Source organism: Ovis aries, chromosome 2 (assembly GCF_016772045.2).
Source record: "Ovis aries strain OAR_USU_Benz2616 breed Rambouillet chromosome 2, ARS-UI_Ramb_v3.0, whole genome shotgun sequence".
NCBI lineage: Eukaryota > Metazoa > Chordata > Mammalia > Artiodactyla > Bovidae > Ovis > Ovis aries.
This window is the reverse complement of record NC_056055.1, coordinates 221,004,167-221,022,977: the sequence shown is the minus strand read 5'-3', so window position 1 is coordinate 221,022,977 and position 18,811 is coordinate 221,004,167. Positions and strand designations below refer to the sequence as shown.

At 52.5% G+C, this 18,811-nt stretch overlaps 1 protein-coding gene and 1 long non-coding RNA gene across 2 annotated transcripts; one reads left to right on the top strand and one right to left on the bottom strand.

Moving 5' to 3' along the window:
- Positions 1–340: 340 nt before the first annotated feature.
- LOC132659332 (uncharacterized) lies at positions 341–11,368 on the bottom strand. The gene is made up of 2 exons (XR_009599647.1): positions 7,321–11,368; positions 341–6,361 (listed from the first exon to the last, which is right to left on the bottom strand). It is a non-coding gene; the product is annotated as an uncharacterized LOC132659332 (long non-coding RNA).
- On the top strand, positions 10,814–17,131 carry IHH (Indian hedgehog signaling molecule). The gene is made up of 3 exons (XM_027965204.2): positions 10,814–11,355; positions 13,728–13,989; positions 15,710–17,131. Exons 1-3 carry the CDS (start codon positions 11,044–11,046, stop codon positions 16,366–16,368), a joined length of 1,233 nt encoding a protein of 410 aa, XP_027821005.1. The 5' UTR covers positions 10,814–11,043; the 3' UTR covers positions 16,369–17,131.
- Positions 17,132–18,811: the final 1,680 nt, after the last annotated feature.

The following is an 18,811-nucleotide window of genomic DNA, read 5'->3' as shown; positions in this document are numbered from 1 at the left end:
CTCACTGCCCCTTGTATCCCCAAAGCTTGCTGCCCCCATGGGACTACTGCCCAAAGGCACATCCTTAGAGAAACATTGCTCCCCGTGGCTCTGCCTCAGGCATTCTTGCCCTGAAGCCCTTGCCCCCCAAAGCAAGGGGTGGTGTTTGAAAATCATTCATCCCAGGGTAACTCCAGGGAAACCCCTGCCTTGACAAATTGGCCTAGCCAGGCTGTATTCCAGCCCTGCCCCCTGGCTTGGGCCCCTCCCTGAGGCCCCCAGCCTGGCCCAACCCCCACTCCGCATGCACATAAAAGGGTCGAATTCTCGTGGCTGCTCCATAAATTTTATTCCGTAAATATTAGTTTTCCCTGTGTTTAATAAAGCAGTGGCCCACCTCCCCGCCTACCCGCCCTCTCCCCGGGGCCGGGGCTGGGGCCAGGGCTGGCTGGTGGGAGAAGGGACTCTTTCAATTGCTTTGGAGTATTTTTAGAAAAAAAAATAATATAAGGTGGTTTACAGCAGCAAGCCAGCAAACCAGGAGCAGGACTAGGGACCTCGAGGAAGTTCCTGCAGGAACTTGACCTAAAAAGTAGAGAAATAGCGCCACCTAGGCTGCAAGGCCTTCTTGGCCTTGCTGGTGGTTCACCCCTCCCCCACAGTCAGCCCAGACAGACCAGCTCTTTGCTGGGAGACAAATCTTCATCCCTTAGCACTGCAGCTGGGCAGCACCTCCTCTCCTCCAGCTTCACTGAGGGCTTCCCCAGCAGCCCCCCAAAGGCAGAGCCCGAGCCAGAGCCCAGAAAACCCCACGAGGATCATTCTCTGTTCTGTCACCGTTCAACCAACCTCCAGATCAAAGACGGTCTCCAAAGGGTAGTAAAGTTAGGGAAAAGGGAGGAAGGAGCTTCTAGTCTCTGCCCACTGAATCCCAGAGTCCCTAGGGTGTAAGGTGGCAGAGAGTGAGATCTGAGCTCCTGTATTCTGGACTGGAAAGAACCTGTTCCTCTTGGACTGTATCCTTCCACGGGTCTGATGCGGTTCACCTTCAGGGAGCACTTGGGGGAGGAAGAGACACTCAAGTCTCCGGAACATTCAGCACAGTGCTTTTTAAATTTTGTCCTGTGGTCCATTTGAATTCCCTTTTCTTGCCTTCCTGTTCACATAAACCTCCTGATCTCCTCCGCCCTGGTCGGCTGGGAGATAAGCAGGAGCCTGGGTGTCATTCCCTAAGAGATGATGGGAATGGGAATGGGAAAGGCCATGCCACCTAGATTTGGTCTCGTTCTTGACAGTATTCTTGCCTGGAGAATCCCATGGACAGAGGACCCTGGCGGGCTACGGTCCATGGGATCACAATGAGTTGGACATGACTGAGTGAATAACACTTGACATTGTCATCGGGGGCATTTCCTTCTTTTCAATCATTCTGTCCTTCATTTCCTCCTATTTACAAAGCTAAGGGGATTTGCTCCACAGAGTATTGGGGAAACCTAAAATCCTCTTAATTAACCTTCCTCGTGACGTGGTAAGCTCATTTTATCTGTTCTTGCCACCTCCTCTCTGTGCTATTAATGTAATCAGCATTTATATACATATTTCCTATGGGCTTTTTGTTTCCATCCTTACGTTGGGTTATACTCAAGAGTATAACTTTGAGAACAGGGTCAGTTTTTAATGCTAAATCAAAAAATAGCACTGTGCTGGTAATACACTACTAAAGGGTGCTGCTTTTTGTTAACTGGGTTTTCATACAATCATGATGTGCTTTTCTGAGCTCTACCCAGAAGTATTTTTCTGTCTTTTAATTTTCCTGAAGAAGAAATAGTTCAAAAGGAGCAGGTGACTTTCTACAAGGAAGCCACCAAACTCAGAGCTCAAGACCTTTGCTTCCTAGTCCCTGTTACCAACATGAGTAAATGTATGGACTTGTAGAACTGTAGTGGATCCTACTAGGCACTTAGATACAGAGAAGTGCCAGATTAAGGGAGCCCACGTTGTGGAGGGAGGGTTTTCCCCAGCTGCTGTGCCCTCCTGTAAGTTGCCGCAGGGTATTCATGTCAAGGGCTTCTTCATGCTCTAACTTTCTTCCAGGTTCTCTTGGACAGAGCTTCAGAAGATCCTACCCTGAGGGGAAACATTCAGAGAGGGGAGGGTGTAAAGTAGCTTGTCTGTGATGGGGAGGTACCCTAGGGAATCCATCTCTACCTGAGAATCTAGAAGTCCACCTATCCTCTGTCTCCCAGCCCAGACCCATCAAGGAATACTGTCTCCTGAGACTTTGTTTATGGTGACCTCAATGCTTTCCCTCAATTCTGGGGTCTCTTTTCTACCCTGTCTCATGGGAAGTCATGAGATAGCACCAAAACATTCTAGAAAAGGCTCAGCCTCTTCTCAGCTGTGGAATCCTACCTGCTCTCAGTCTCTCTGTCCTGGAATCCAACCGATTTGTGTGCTTTCTATACTTCTGGACCCTCTGAGTGAGCGCCAGCCTCTCAGCACCTAACTCCCATGGGTTCCTGAGAATCTGGGCCAGCCTAGGGGAACCCGGAAGGAGCACTGGAAGAACTCCAGGGTGTGGGGCGCGCACAGCCATTGACTCACCTGGGAATACTGTGCCAGGTTACTTGTCTTGCTGGGCCAGGGGCCAGGATTTAGAGAAGTACGCAGTGCCACACTCTTCCTCCCTCCTGTCACTTTGGGGTCAGAACTGGGGAGTGAGGTTTGGGGGGCTGCTGGAAGTCCCTTCTGAAACTTGGGTGTCGTATTTACTTTTTCATATTGGCAGCTGGAAGGGGAAGCCCATCCCAGCTCAGCATTGTTGTCTAACGTGGTTAATCAGATCCCATAATCCTGCTGTGGAAATATTGGGCCTCACTCAAAACAATAGAGACCAAGAATATTGTGGTTAAATTTCAACCAGCTGCCTCCCTGGCCTGTTTGCCTAACCCCTACCCCCCTCTCCTGGGCCAGAGTCCTCCTGGCTTTATGGACCCCTGATAGGATCGACAGCCGGTCAGAAATGGGTGACAGGAGAAGAGAGGATGGAGTAGGGGAAGGGTAATCCTCTCGACTGGCACTCCATCCTGCCTCCCCGCTGCCCCACCTCCAGGCCTTGAAGAGTGAGGAGAGGGGTGGTGAGATGAGTTTCTGCTTGTGGGGAAACCCCCCACGCCCCAGCAGAGTCAGGATGTGTGTTCTGGGGTTAAGAACAGTACTGCTAGGAATCCTGGGTGGTAAAGAGATCCTTTACTCAAGACAGAAAAAAAAACTCCTGACAGATGAGAAGAAAAGACTGCTGATTTCATCTGTTCCTGCTGCCTGGTGCTTCCAGGGCACAAAGCAATGCCAGTTGGTCGTAGGTCACATATAGGGAATAGAAAGGCACTGGTTGGGGGAGAGAGAGCTAGTAATAAACATTTCTGTTTCATTAGTAACCTGATAAAACAGCAATATAAGTTATACTATGATGGTATATGAAGGTGGTGCTGATATCCCAACTTGAGTGGTTTTCTAGTAGTAGTAATGTCCATTATGTACTTCTTTAATAAGTATGAGTTAACTGTGGCAGGGTAATTTATATAATTAGAATAGCAAGACAGGGAATAGGTGAGCTGTACAATGGCATTTTGAAAAAAAGAAAAAGATGCAATGTCTGGCTTGTGCTAAAGGGCACAAATGAACATGGTGCTCTGTTCAGGAAAAGGCAGAGGACGTTCCTCTTGTAGGTTCTAGGACACCCAGCTTGTGAAGTAGCCAACTTTGAGTTGGTACTTGGCTGTCATGCACCCAGGATGCACTGGGCACAAGGTGCCACCACGCTGCTTTCGGAGGTGTCACCAATGAAGTGAAGTAGAGTGAGGCCCCAGTTCACACCGTGGACTGTTGAACGGTCAAAGTGTACGTGTGTTCTTAGGACTTGAAGAATGAAATAGCAGAACTGTGCCTGTACTTAATTTCTTCATATAGGCTTCCCAGGTGAGTAAAGAATCTGCCTGCAATGCAGGAGACATGGGTTCGATCCCTGGGTTGGGAAAATCCCCTGGAGGAGGGCATGGCAACCCATCTTGTATCATTGCCTGGAGAATCCCATGGACAGAGGAGCCTGGAGGGCTATAGTCCATAGGGTTGCAAAGAGGGACACCACTGAAGTGACTGAGCACGCAGTCTCTTCATATAGGGCAGGGATGGAGCAACAGCAGAGAAGCTTGATTTTTCCCACCTCGGGTGATATGTGATGATTCAGGGACAAGCATGGCTCCTGTAGGTCATTCATCAAAGCCATTTTAAAGCAGGGACAACTGGTGGGAGCTGAGTTTCCCACCAGAAAGACATCTGGAAAATACCTCATGGGACTGAGAATCTAAAAGATGTATATGCTTCTGGGTATGAATCTCAAAAATACCTTCATGGTAGTAATCAAATGGAATGGAAGCAGGTATGAAACTGATATCAAAATCATTTAAATATGACAGAAAACATTTCAACCATTAAGAAGCTTGGGTAACTAGTGGGAAGAATTCAATGTGAAGAAAGAGCCCCCGTGGAATCTCTAAAGAATGCTGTACTCCTGGCCAGGAAGGGATATGTAAGGAACCAAGTTGGTTATACTGCACAGAGACGTGAATTGCAAAATGAGAAAGTCCAACAGGAACATTCCAGATCACTGCAAAGGAATTCAAAGGAATGGCATGGGTTTGTTGGAACTGTGTTGGGAATGAGATACAAAAACCCATATTCAACAAGAAACAGAAATACTTAGATGTGTATTAACTCACATATATTTGAATGCTCATTCACTAGCCCTGTCACCAATGCGGGTATTATGCTACGTGCTTTATTTTGCCACAAAGACATATCTTCGGCTCTCAAGAAGTCTGCAGGCCAAAGATGATATTTAAAGCACAGTTTTTTTCCCGCCAAAGTTTTTGAAGAGTGTGTGGTAGAAAGTAACAGCCATGACTATGTTTCTCTTTCTAAATTTTTTTAAATTTATGGATAAATCCTGTTTTATTACTCCTTTAACTTAATTGTCTTGTATCTATAGTTACATGACATAAATTCCTTTAAAGGGTCAGTTATCTTCACTCTGAGCTTCATAAAATGTTTGAAAAACACCCTTGTGATCAGAAAGTCAACCTTATTCACTCGGTTGCCCCCTTGCTTCTTTTTTTTGGGGGGTGGGGGGTGGGCGGCATGCCACATGGCTTATGGGATCTTAGTTCCTTGACCAGGATGGAACTCAAGTCCTTAGCAGTGAGAGTGCTGAGTCCTAAATATTGTACCACTGGGGAATTCACCAGCTTGCTTCATCTTTGATCATACTGGTCTCCTTGTTATTTCTCTAATATGCAAACACCTGAGGGCTTTAGTTCTTTGCATTTCTCTCTGTCAGAAACTCTCTTCCCTTAGGTATCTGCTTGAAATCCTCACCCCCTTCAGGTCTGGGCTTAAATCACACCTTTTCAATGAGTCCTCCACTGACTACCCTGCTTAACAGTGTCACCTGCCTCCTGACCTTGGATGGCTGCCCACAGGCTGGCTGTACTCTCAACCTTTCACCCCGTTTCAGGTTTTGTGTTCATAGTCCTTATTCCTTTCTAACACATTATATATTTGTGTTTTTTTTAACTTTTATTTATTTGTTTTTATTGAGGTATAATTGGCTTATAATGTTGTGTTCATTTCTGGTGTACAGAAAAGTGATTTTTTTCATATTCTTTTCCACTATAGGTCATTACAAGATATTTAATATAGTTCCTGGTGCTATGCAATAGGACCTTGTTGTTTGTTTATTTTATATATAGTAATATTTTGTTTATTTCTGTATTTAGTTTTGTCCCCCTGGTGCCTCCCCACTAGAATAAAGCTCCATAAGGACAGGAATCTTTTTTTTTTTTTTTCTCACATCTTGAGCACTTGACATAGTGTCTGGCATTTAGCAGGTTCTCAGAAACACTTGTTGAGTCAATATATGAAGGGTTATCACACTCACCCATCCCCCCACACGCACACACCCACCTCCACACCAGCAGTATCTTGAAGTGGTTTTATAAATTTGTAGATATCAATGAATGTAATCTTTTTTGTTTGGGGCAACCAAGGCGAGGAAATTGGAAAATGGTACTGAATGTGTACTAAATAAAAGTAGGCATATGCATGCATGCTCAGATGTGTCTCTTTTGTGACCCCATGGACTGTAGCCCACCAGGACCTCTGTCCATGAAATTCCCCAAGCAAGAAAACTGGAGTGGGTTGCCATTTCCTCCACCGTCTTCTTCCTGGGGAATCTTTCCAACCCAGGGATTAAACCCGAGTCTTCTGGAGTTTCCTTCATTGCAGGCAGATTCTTCACCTCTGAGCCCATCAAGGAAACCCAATCCTAAGGTGAGAGTGGGAGTTAAATACCATTTTGTTAGCTATAACCATAACAGAATGAATTTGTCATTTTGCAGAAACTAAGAATACAAGTTATTATAATGCAAGTGGCTATATACCTTCTTGCTTTCTTTGGCTATTGACCCTTGGCTATATATCAGGCATCGTTAGGGTGCTATCTTGACCAAGAGAGACAGCTGAGTGTGGGTGGACTAATACAGAAAGCTGACAGGTGTGTCAGGAGCGTTGCTTGAGTATTAAGAGTAGAACTCTGCCCCCTTTACTGAACATTCACTGAACTAGTATCTTCCAAGAATCTCTTTAAGCCACTAATTTCTTCCAAATAGACACTGGGATGGAAATAAAGCTCATTTATCAGTAAACATGTTATCATCCATATTCAGAAATATATTTATATATGTGTGTCTTTCTGTCTGCAAAGGTCTTTCTGTTTATAAAAAGTTTCCCACAGCCTTTAGTCTCTGACTTGAAGGGAAAATACTCTTTGTAACTAATTCTGCTACTTTTTCCTACCCTGTCAAAGTCATCAAAGCAAGGTCTTTAGAGCTTGAATCTCTCTGAAGTGCCTTGTAATGAGCTTATTTTTAGGGCAAAGGTAACTTGACATTCCCATTTTTAATCAATAGCCAGTATTCATAGCATTGTTGAGTGGCTCTAATTGAATCTCCAAATGTGTCCTGCCCTGATCAGAAGCTTGAAAGACAGGCATGCTTCTTTCCTTCCTGCATATGGGTGAAATCTGGTGGAGTTGCTAACCTCTTCAATAAATCAACCATAGGAGTCAGGCTGATGCCAACCAGTTGGGGAAATGATTAGTCAAAGAGAGTATGAAGCTTAAAAGCCCAAGATGAAGATAACAAGAGTCTCCTGGATTTGGAGAGAAAAACCAGTGACTTGAACAGAAGTTAACAGCCCAGCATGCTTACCTTAAGAATTACTCACCAAGAAGCTGGATTATTATGGAGTCTTCCCCAATGGCTCAGCGGTAAAGAATCTACCTGCAATGCAGGAGACATAGGTTTGGTCCCAGGGTCAGGAAGAGCCCCTGGAGGAGAAAATGGCAATCTCCTCCAGCATTCTTGTAGAAAATCCCATGGACAGAGGAGCCTGGTGGGCTACAGCCCATAGGGTTGGAAAAAGTTGGAGACGACTGAGCATGCACACATGCATGCAAGCAGGCCTGGATTCCAACTCCTGCTCCTGCAACTCCCTCACAAACTCTGAACCTCAGCTCCTCATTCATAAAATGAAGATGGTTGTGTATACATCATAAGGTTTGAGTGAGGAGATCACATCAGACAATATTCGGGCTCCCCCCACCTTTACTAGGTCATCCAACTTGGCTCTTAATGATCACAAGTGCCACTGCCCTTTCCTGAATGTCCTCTTCTTTCCTTTCAGTCATTCCTTCCTCTCCTTCAAAACTGATTTCTGGATTTTCCTGGTGGTCCAATGGTTAAGAATCCACCTGCTAGTGCTGAGGACGTGGGTTCTATCCCTGGTCCGGGAAGATTCCACATGCTGCAGGGGCAACTCAGCCCATGTGGCACAACTACTGAGTCCTTTTGCCCTAGAGCTCTGGAGATGCAACTAATGAGAAACCCGAGTGCTGCAACTAGAGAAAGCCTGGGCCAGCAACAAAGATCCATCACAGCCATAAATTAATTAATTTAAAAAAAACCTGATTTCTTCCAAGAGGTCTAACCCTAGACCAGTCGTTTCTTAATTCCATATTCTTCTAGATCAAGTTCATCTTATCTATTAACCTATCTAATTTAAAATGCATCATTCTGTACTTGTTCATGAGTGGCATTCATGGCTTTGATTGCCTTTTATTTTCATGATTTACCTTTGAGGTTGAATAGTAAATACCTTGAGGACAACAACTGTCTCTTCTATTTGTCTGTTTGCATTTTCTGTCCTTTTGGGCCTATTAGACTAGCTTGCATGGAGTAGATGATTCCCTAATGGGGTGGCCTAAGCCCCACCACTGTCAATTGGGCACACATACATATATGAGCATTCTTATGTATTTCTCGTGGATGAGTACTAGGAATCAGGTGTTTTGTAACTATTTTTAAGAGAAGTTCTGCCATAAATTAGATCTTTCTCCCTTCATCTCTAATGCAAATACAACTCCTTTCCTAAACGTTTTCTGGCCTTAGAGATTAGGGCCATATCCTGCTTATTATCCCATATGCACGGTCTTGAAGATCTGTTAATTTCAATTTCAGTCTTTTCTCCAAGTAAAAAACAGTTTCTTTAAGCTTCTCTTAGAGGTTCTACCTTATAACCACTTATTAATGCTGCCTTTCTTCCTCTCATTTCTTCTCTTAAGCTGTGATCCTGTTGAATACAGATCTCTGGGTGAGATCTGATCAGTGTCACATAGGAATTATTTATGCGGTGCTAATGTAGCTTGATCAAGGATAGGTGATCTAGGATAGGCGGCCATGGAAACCTATGGGATTAGCCCCTGTTTGCCTGGATTGGGAGAGGTACCGACCTGGCTGAGTAGTGCACCCCAGAAATCTGAACAGGATTGGGGGGCTGGGTTCTTGAACCTGGGAACTCATATGTTAAGCATTTTGAAGGCTTTCAAGGAAAAGAAGCAATGTTAGAGTCACCTGTGCCTGGCAGGTAATCTGTGGCACGGAATCTGAATGCAAACAGGGCGTGGGGAGGAAGCACAAGCAAAGGGAAGTCAAGGAAATGACCCATTCTGTTTCCAAGGGACAGACACCCCTCCACCCTGGTGGAGCCGTCCTAAATACCCCTTCTGTGGGCCTCAGTTTCCTCTTCTATATTACGAAGGGCTTGGAGTAAACATTCTGTTTTGAGTCTCTTCCAATTCTGAATTTGTATTCACAAAATTGATTCCAAGAAAATGTGAGTATATCTGTGAAAAGCTACCAATGTCCCAAACTCAGACTGAACTGGATAAGTGAGTGCTGCCCAGAGAGCCAGTCTGCTGGGTGGGTGCTGGGGCTCTGGGGTCAGCTGGTGGCAGGTGCTGCTGGAGTGGGACTGAGGTTGGAATCCTTCTGCCAGGAGCAAGTTGCTTTTCTTCTTAGAACTGCAAAATCTTCATTTGCAAAATGGGGAGGATACTAACGCATTTGGAATTGTAGATTTAAATTAGATAATGCAAGCAGAATGCTTGTATAATATCTAAAAGCTTCCATTTATCAAGCACATAAGCAGTATTAATATTCTTGAAAGGAGAATTTTTAAACCTTTCTCGCCCTTTTATTTCTATCTGTATTAAATTCGTAGAAAATATTGCAACCAAATCAGGTAATTTGTTGTAATGGTGTTTGTTTTTTTAACACACTTGCCTCTTCTCGTTTTAACGGAATGAATCCTAATTCATTCAGCCTTCCTGAATATCGTATTAACATACACACACTATCCATGCTTACATCTCTAGCTGCCATCACTCATTCTCTGTTCTTTTTCATTTGTGAAATAGAACTGAGAGAGTAATTATTTAGCAGCTCCCGTGTGCCAGCGGCAGCCAGTCGGGATTCCTTATTCCGTTGATGTCACCGTTTAGGTGCTCTTCTCTACACCTTGGCCTACGCCTCCGCAACTTCACTTTGCTCCTTTCAACAGTGTTTCCACGTCCACCTCGTCCTCCATCTGACTCGTCATGAGGCTGGATGCCCCACTCCCAGCTTCGCACCGGGTTGATACAGAATTCAGCTCCACCAAGCTGAGAGGGCGCGCCTCCCCGGGCCAGGGTGGGGCACCAGGTTACCAGCGGCCTCCTGCCTTTTGGGTTTACTTCCCCGCAGGGGACACCGTAGGCGGCTATGCGGTCCGGCCACTGCCCCCCACCCCTCGCGTCCGGCCGCGCCGTGGGTTGCGGTCTCCGTGGGGGCGGCAGCTCCTGTACTGGAGGTTTGCGCCTGGCGGGGCACCCCGGAGCCGCGGGGAGCCCAGAGGCGAGGCCAGGCCGGGTGGGGCGCGTCCGGGCGGGGAGGGCACACTCAGGCAGTGCGGGGGGCGCAGAGGGCAGGGGCGGGCAGGCGCGCGACGGAGGAGCGAGCGGAACGAGGGCTGGCTAGTGCCGGGGCCGCCCGCCCGAGGGGGAGGAGGCTGCGCTGCCCTTGCCGCAGGTTTGCTGTCGAGCGCGCAGGAGGCAGGGACATGGGTAGGGTGCGGTCTGCGCGGGGCCCGAGCCCGGATCTCTTCCATTTCCCCTCTCACTCGGCCCCGGGCTGCGCCGCAGACGGCAGCAGCTCCCGCTCCGCCCCAGCCGCCTGACCGCGGGGCCGGGGTGCTAACCGCGGGGCCCGCCAGCCGGCCGGCCCGGCCAGCCCAGCCCAGCCCGGCGGCCCGCAGCCCCGCCGCCCGCCGCCCCCCGCCGCCGCCGCGTTGCCAAAACAAACGGGCCGGCCTATTTATTGGCGGCCGGCGAGCCGGGCAGCTCAGAGTCGAGGCGCCGAGGGGGACAGCGCGCCGCCACCAGCCAGGGCCCCGGGCCCCCGCCCCGCACCTGAGTCCCGCCGGCCGTGCGCCGCGCCGCGCAGCCCATGGCGCCCCCACCTGGAGCCCCCAGGAGCCACCCGGACGCCTGAGCCCCCGCAGCGCTCCGGTCGACTCGTCCACCCATCAGCCCACCAGGCGTCCTCGCCCGCCGCTCCTCGGGGCTCCCTGGCCATGTCTCCCGCCCGGCTCCGGCCCCGCCTGCGGTTCTGCCTGCTCCTGCTGCTGCTGCTGGTGCCGGCGGCGCGGGGCTGCGGGCCGGGCCGGGTGGTGGGCAGCCGCCGGCGGCCGCCTCGCAAGCTCGTGCCGCTCGCGTATAAGCAGTTCAGCCCCAACGTGCCCGAGAAGACCCTGGGCGCCAGCGGCCGCTATGAGGGCAAGATCGCGCGCAGCTCGGAGCGCTTCAAGGAGCTCACCCCCAACTACAATCCAGACATCATCTTCAAGGACGAGGAGAACACCGGCGCCGACCGCCTCATGACCCAGGTGAGCGCGACCCGCCCTCGCAGGGCGCCGCCGCCGAAGCACCGCCACCTGCCCGGCCCTACCCGCCCCCTGGCACCTTTCCTTGACTGGCTGGCACGCCCCCTGGCACCTGCCCCTCTCGCCAAGATGGGCCGGCTGGGGTCCCGGCGGAGTGCTGGCATTCCCCGAGCAAGCCGGAGGCTATGAGAAGAGTTCCCCTCTGCCAAACGCCACAGCCCAGCGGGTTGGCGGTGGCCCCTTCGGCCCTGGAGTGCTGGCAGCTCAGGTCAGACGCTGCATCTGGAGGTACCTCTACCCGACTGCCTCCCGCGTTTGCAAGATGCACCAGTCCCTCTGGCCTAACCTTCCGCATGGCTGCGCCCCTTTCATGTCGAGGCGATTCGGCAACCCGAGAGGCGAAGCTCCCGGCGTGGAGGGTCCCACTGGCCTTTCCTCCCCGCGCGCTCTCGGTTCGCTGCGCGGCCCGCTCCGGGGTCGGGGTTAAAGGAGCAGCGGGCAATGGTAGAGCCAGGAGGCGGAGGTAGGGAAGGGATCTTGCCGGGGAGCCCACGTGTCTGTCCCCAGAGCCGAGCGGCGCAGCTGCAGTTGAAGGGTAGGGGTGCCGGGCCGCCAAGCTCTGGGACCGAACTTGGGGGAATCCCTGGGTTTGGTACTGTGGATGGATTGAAAGAGAGGGGCTGGGGTGCCGGCTAGTCGTAAGTGCTCGGGACAGGAGCGCGCTCAACCCAAGGACCGGGGGGAAGGGTGGGGGTGGCGGGGCGGGGAGCACATTTTCTTCCTTGAGGCCGAGTTCGGAGGAAGGGGGACCTAGGTCCCCTTCCTCGGTGGGTTTCCACTGCAGGCAGGCAGCCTGCTTTCTAGATGCTTTGGGAAGGGCAGTTAGACCACGGCCCGCAGCACGCGCCCAGGCGCCGGGGCTGGCCGGCGGTGTCGGGCGAAGGTTGACTGGTGGCTGGGCCGGGCCGGGCGCCGAGGAATGCAGATAAGGATCCGGGCCACGGACTGGGCAATCATTGACAGCGCGTGCCCGGGCTCTGGACCCGAGTAGGGGAGGGGTGTGGGGGGAAAAGTGGGGCGGGGAGCAAGGACCGCGGGACAGACATAGGTGGGTGGCTAGAAGCCTGGCGGCCAGGAGCACGCGGAGCTCCTCTGGGGGTAGTGAGCGCCCCCAGCTAGAATGCAGCCTCGGAGGACCGATGGGGCCTTGGGTTTTAGCCGCTGTTGGTTCCTGGGAGACCGAGTCCAAGGGTCTGTGGGGGCCAGCGGCTCTGAGGGGCGGAGTAGGTTGAGAGGTGGGCTGCCCACACTTGGCAGCTCCTGGCACCTCAGAGTCAAGGACTGTGGAAAGACCCCTCTTCCCAGGCCCCTCTCCTCAGTCAGCTGCGGGCTCCAGATACGAAGAGAGCCAGGGCAGACGATGGTCTCTACCGTCCTTCCCCCAGCGCGGCTCGTCTCCCACTTCATGGGAGGCGGAGCATGAAGTGGGCACCCCGAGGTCAAACGCTCCGTTTCTCGGGTCCTTTCCCAGATAGGGGCGACGCAGGGGTGCTGAGTGCTCTTGACTCAGGGAGAACTGCTACTTGGCCTTTATCAGCCGGGAGCCCACCCCTCGCAGCGGGAGACAAGCCGAGTGGTCATCCATCTGGCCGGGTCAGGCGCTAGCCGATCACCAGCTCTGGTTCCCGGACTGCCGCTTCCCCGGAGCGGACGTGGCCGGTTTGGGATCCTGAGGGTCCCAGCGGGAATGCCTCGTGGCGCCGAGGAATCCCGGCAGGCTTGGGACTCCCCTCCAACATACCCCCCAAGGCTGCCGAGGCGCTCCGCACCTGCCGCGCCCCGGCCGCTTCGCGGGCCTCAGCCCTGGGGCTACGGTGACACCTGCTGGGCACCTCGAGCCTTGCAAGCCTAGCAGGCCGGCCGCAGGCAAGTCAGCTCCGGTACTTCCTTTACCCTCCAGGCAGCAGGCGGTCCCCTGCTGGTCCCCTGGTGAGACTGAAGGGCCCGGCGCTCAAAAGGTGCAGTAACTCCAAGGAGAGAGAGAGAGAGAGAGAGAGAGAGAGAGAGAGAGCGAGAGAGCGAGAGAGAGAGAGAGAGAGCGAGAGAGAGAGCTTAGAGACAGGCCTCCACGGGGGTGAGCGGGTGGACGCGCCTTCCAGATTTGTGGCGCCACAGCGAGGTCCAATCCCAGTGGGGTCAGGGGATGCTAGAACGGAAGGAAGCACTTTAGGGCTCTCTGTTCCTAAGAGAGGACAGAGCACCCTCCGCGGTTTCCAAGCTCCAGCGAATTCGGTAGGAGAGTAAGGGACGGGGCTGCGCGCTCACCTGCACACGGGCCAGCCCCTCCCCCAACTTTGTCCCCTCCTCTCCCGCAGCGCTGCAAGGACCGCCTGAACTCGCTGGCCATCTCGGTGATGAACCAGTGGCCTGGAGTGAAGCTACGGGTGACCGAGGGCTGGGACGAGGATGGTCACCACTCGGAGGAGTCGCTGCATTACGAAGGCCGCGCGGTGGACATCACCACGTCGGACCGCGACCGCAATAAGTACGGACTGCTGGCTCGCTTGGCAGTGGAGGCCGGCTTCGACTGGGTGTATTACGAGTCCAAAGCCCACGTACATTGCTCCGTCAAGTCTGGTGAGCCGCTGCCGGGGGATTGGGCCCGGGGCCGGGGCCGCAGGGCGTGGGCAGGCGGCGCTGGGCCCGCGGGAACCAAGAAGGTGAAGAGGCCTGCCCAGGGATGGAGGCGGGGACCTCGGGGACCAGGACGTCAGCGGCGCTCCCCTCTGCTGCTCTTAACCACCTGCTCAACCCGTGCCTGATAGTGTCATGGCAGGTGCCTAGGGAGACAGGGTCCTGTCCCAGCGATGCTGGGTGCTGACCAGGCGGTCCACAGTCCAGAGCCTGCTGCAAATGGTGCAAGACAGAGCAAGCTGGCCAGATGGAGAAAGCCAGGCTGACAGAGAGACGGCCTCCCCATACAGAGTGGTGCAGAACTGGGAGGTGGGGGTGGGGCCAGGGCCAGGCTGTGCCCAGACATCAGCATGACTGACTGGGAGCCAGGAGCCCAGAGGTTCAGAACACGCAGCCTGGCTGCAGGTCAGGCCTTTTAAGGCACTATGTCTGCTCCTCTCAGGGGGCGCAGGCGTCCCCAACCTCTTCCCCGGGGCCCTGAAGCTGGACTTTGGGGGGCAAGGACAGCCGTGAGGGCAAGAATAAACAGAATGGACTTAATAAAGTGGATTTTCCCATATTGGCCGCTTTGTTGATCAGAATTGGCAGGCACTGGGACCTCACCCCCTCCCTCAAATCTTGTCTGCATCCCTGCCACGTGCACTGAACCCGGTCATGGATGCCTCACACGGTTCCTGTGTGGACTGCCTGCAGGGTCCCCTGACTGCAGGCTCAGCCTTCCGTGCTGGCCCCATGCAGCGATCACACTCACAGACCTGGCACACTGAGACCAGGCTCTCTTTTGTTCCTCATCCCACCAGGCTCACAGTGGTGACCCCATCTGGACCTTTCCCCTCTGCACTTCCCTGTCAAATGTATTTACTTCAAGTCACATCGACCCCTCACTTGCAAACACAGGCCCGATGCCAGTTCCCAGAGGCGTCACTTCCCTGCATTACTACTGACCCCCAAATAGTATCTTGCTTTCCATCCACTGATGCCATTGTGTCCTGTCCCCACACAAGGACCTAGCACATGAACTGAAGATGGTGATTTCATCCTGGCCACTGAGCTACGCCCTGGCCTGGCCATTCACTCTGAGTTTCCCCAGGAGTCTGTGTTCTCGCCACTGGCCCTCCTCTCGCTTGGTATATAGATGCCAAGGGCCAGTTCTGGCATAGAACTTGGGATGTCAGTCCAAGAGGACAATTTGGGGGGAGCATCTGAGAAATGGGTGAGAAATAATGGGATATCCAGACCCCAGAGGCGTGAAGTGACTTACATTCTTGAAGCTGCAGCTTTGGGGTGTCAAGTCACAGCTGACCACTTCCTGGCCCAGCTGACCCTAGGCCTCTCTGACTGCTTCAGTCTTATCAGGATTGGGAGTGGTGGGGGGAGGGCTTCACCTGGGCTTCTGAAGGACCCTTTCCCTCATGCTCCCTGGGCTTGGAGCCTCAATATGCTCCTCTCATGAGCAAAGCATTAGGCTAGGGAAGAAGGCACATCATACTGCAGGCTGGGGGTGGGTTCAAAGTTGCAAAGAAAGTGGGGGGCAGGGAACATGACATGGTGATGGGGGAGCAGCCTGGGAGCCAGGGGCACCTCTGGCTGTGCTGGGGAGGATTGCAATGACTGGGATTCCAAATTCCACCCAGTAATGCCTTCATGTCCCTTCTTCCTGCAGAGCACTCAGCCGCAGCCAAGACAGGCGGCTGCTTCCCTGCTGGAGCCCAGGTGCGCCTGGAGAGTGGGGCACGTGTGGCCTTGTCAGCTGTGAGGCCCGGAGACCGCGTGCTGGCCATGGGGGAGGATGGGAACCCCACCTTCAGCGACGTGCTCATTTTCCTCGATCGTGAGCCGGACCGGCTGAGGGCCTTCCAGGTCATCGAGACCCAGGATCCCCCGCGCCGCCTGGCACTCACACCCGCCCACCTCCTCTTCACGGCCAACAATCACACTGAGCCAGCTGCCCACTTCCGAGCCACGTTTGCCAGCCAAGTGCAGCCTGGCCAGTATGTGCTGGTGGCTGGGGTGCCAGGCCTGCAGCCTGCCAGAGTGGCAGCTGTCTCCACGCACGTGGCCCTGGGGGCCTATGCCCCATTAACAAGGCATGGGACACTGGTGGTGGAGGATGTGGTGGCCTCTTGCTTTGCGGCCGTGGCTGACCACCACCTGGCTCAGTTGGCCTTCTGGCCCCTGCGACTGTTTCACAGCTTGGCATGGGGCAGCTGGACCCCAGGGGAGGGTGTGCACTGGTACCCCCAGCTGCTCTACCGCCTGGGACGTCTCTTGCTGGAAGAGGGCAGCTTCCACTCGCTGGGCGTGGCCGGGGCAGGGAGCTGAAAGGATCCTTCTACTGCCCTCCCAGAACTGCCCACATGGGTCCAAAGGCCTCCCCACCAGGAGGGCATTGGCCTTGGAAGGGACCTGAGCGGGGACACTGGTTCCCACCATCTCCTCCACCACAAAGATACATCACTGAGACTTGTACTGGATGATGCCAGTGTCCCCCAGCCCCATCTTGGTATAGTGACAAAGCTGCAAGCTGAGCTGGCGATGGGAGGTGGTCTCTCCTTCTATCATTGAGACCAGTGGGTCCCAACCCAGCCAGACCTCACTACGATTTTTCATTCCTGCCTCCCCCAGTGGGGAGGGCCCATTCTATCCATCTTAGGCCCCTCTTGGGTGGGCTTGCACCTCAGTTGATGCTGCTAGATTCCCTGGGAGCCGGCAGGGAGCTGGCTGGACTCAATGCTGCCTAGAACCTGCAGGGTAGGGCAGCCAGCCTGGCCATCCTGAGGCATGACCTTCCTCTCTGGCCACACTCCACGGGACACACCCAGAGACTGTTGCTGTCAGTACACAGAGCTGTGTGTTCCAGCCAATGTGATCACAGTGCCCAGGACAGGGGCAGTGGGCTGGATGTCCTGCCCAGCCTCTGCCCAGGCTATACATTCCCATTTCTGCTGAACCATGACCCCCACCCCCTCCTCCGGTCAGTCTCCCCCACCTTATTTATTGGCACCGAGGGGGAAGCCCATGGGAAAATTTGGGGATGTTTTGGTCTTTTCTTCCTTTTGTAATAAAATTTATTTAAGTTGTTAGAGCCCTGGGGTCCAGGACACCAAGTAGGACTGATACACTGTTAGCCTAGAACCATGGGTGGGGCCATCCAGGGCTGTGTGCACCTTCCTCCAGAGACAAAACCTCCAGTGCTCCCACCCTCTTTGCAGGCCCCTTCTCATCCTGTAGGTCTGCCAAGTCACAACAGAGGGCTGTTCAGAATGGGCTGTAAGGCAGATGTGAATTCTACAGAATCTCTTCATGATCCACAGTGAAAAGTCAGAGACTCACGCCCTGATAAAGACCAGAATAAGTAGGGAAAGCCCCTTTACTCGGAAACAAGGAGATGTTTCTAGATAAGTAAAGTGATCATGGAACTGTTAGATCAGTTCTTTCTCTGATCTAACTGTGTTTAGGCAAACTTTGGGGTCAGCATGCAGAGGCTTTGCCTGGCCCTAGTTAAGGTGCCTTCCCTGCTGATTCTGGTCTTTCTCAGGGCCCGAATCCTGATTCGTGGTCCCACTTCTAGGATTCTTCTTTAGCAGATCTAGATTGGAATGTCCCTTCTGGTCCAGTAGATTAAGACTCTGCCTGCCAATGCAGGGGACACGGGTTTGATCCCTAATTCAGGAAGATTCCAGATACCTCAGGGTGACTACCCCTGTGAGCCACAGTTACTAAACCCTGAGCTTCTAGAGCCCACGCTCTGCAATAAGAGAAGGCACCACAGTGAGAAGCCTGCACACCAAACTTGAGAAAGCCCATGTGCCGCAACGAAGACCCAGCTCAGCAAAAAAAAAAAAAAAAAGAAGAAGAAGAAGAAGAAGAAGAAGAAGAAGATCCAGATTGAGGCCCAGGAACTTATTTTTACAAATACTCCAAACATGGTAGATAGTCCATAGATTACACTTTGAGAAACATTGCTTAGAGGGAAGGACATCAGTTTATTGCCAAAACAGGATGACCCCTGTCTTCATTTTCTCTTGGTTTCTACATCCCACAGCAAGTTTTTCTGTACTCATTATAGACCAGCTGAGATTCCCAGGTCCGTTGATAGAATTGTTAAATATTCAGGATTACTCTGAAGCAGTTGAAATAGGCCATAATGGGAATGTTTACACCATAGGAATTGGCATATGCTACCAAGTTGGGCTGCCCTGACTGTGGAGAGCTAGTCGTGAAAGAACACCCCTGCCCAGGTTCTAGCCTCTGATAGAGATTTCTGTCACAAAGTGGCGGGGGGGGTGACTGCCCTGACTCTTACCTTACCATCCCCACTTCCATGGAGGAGTGCTCTAGAGAAAACTTCATTGCTCTGGAGACTGTCATCTGGGAGGAAGAGGCTCCCACAGGCTGCAATGAGAACTGATATCATTTAGTGAAGACTAACCATTGCCAAACATTGTTCTAAGTGCTTTACATGTAGCACCCACTTCATTTTCGTAACAACCCTATATGGTATATATTATGCATGCACACTAAGTAGCTTTAGTCATGTCTGACTCTTTGAGACCCTATGAACTGTAGCCCACCAGGGATACAGTCATCTTTTGTCCATGGGATTCTCCAGGCAGGAATACTAGAGTGGGTTGCCATGCCCTCCTCCAGGGGATCTTCTCGACCCAGGGATTGAACCCACATCTGTTATGTCTCCTGCACTGGCAGAAGAGTTCTTTACAACTATCACCACCTGGGAAGCCCAGTATATACTAGATTCTTACCA

Excerpts from the sequence above, each read along its gene's own strand:
- IHH (XM_027965204.2), top strand. The coding sequence starts at position 11,044 with ATGTCTCCCGCCCGGCTCCGGCCCCGCCTGCGGTTCTGCCTGCTCCTG. Across the intron at positions 11,356-13,727 it reads CCGACCGCCTCATGACCCAG|CGCTGCAAGGACCGCCTGAA; the intron begins GTGAGCGCGACC and ends CCTCTCCCGCAG. Across the intron at positions 13,990-15,709 it reads ACATTGCTCCGTCAAGTCTG|AGCACTCAGCCGCAGCCAAG; the intron begins GTGAGCCGCTGC and ends TTCTTCCTGCAG.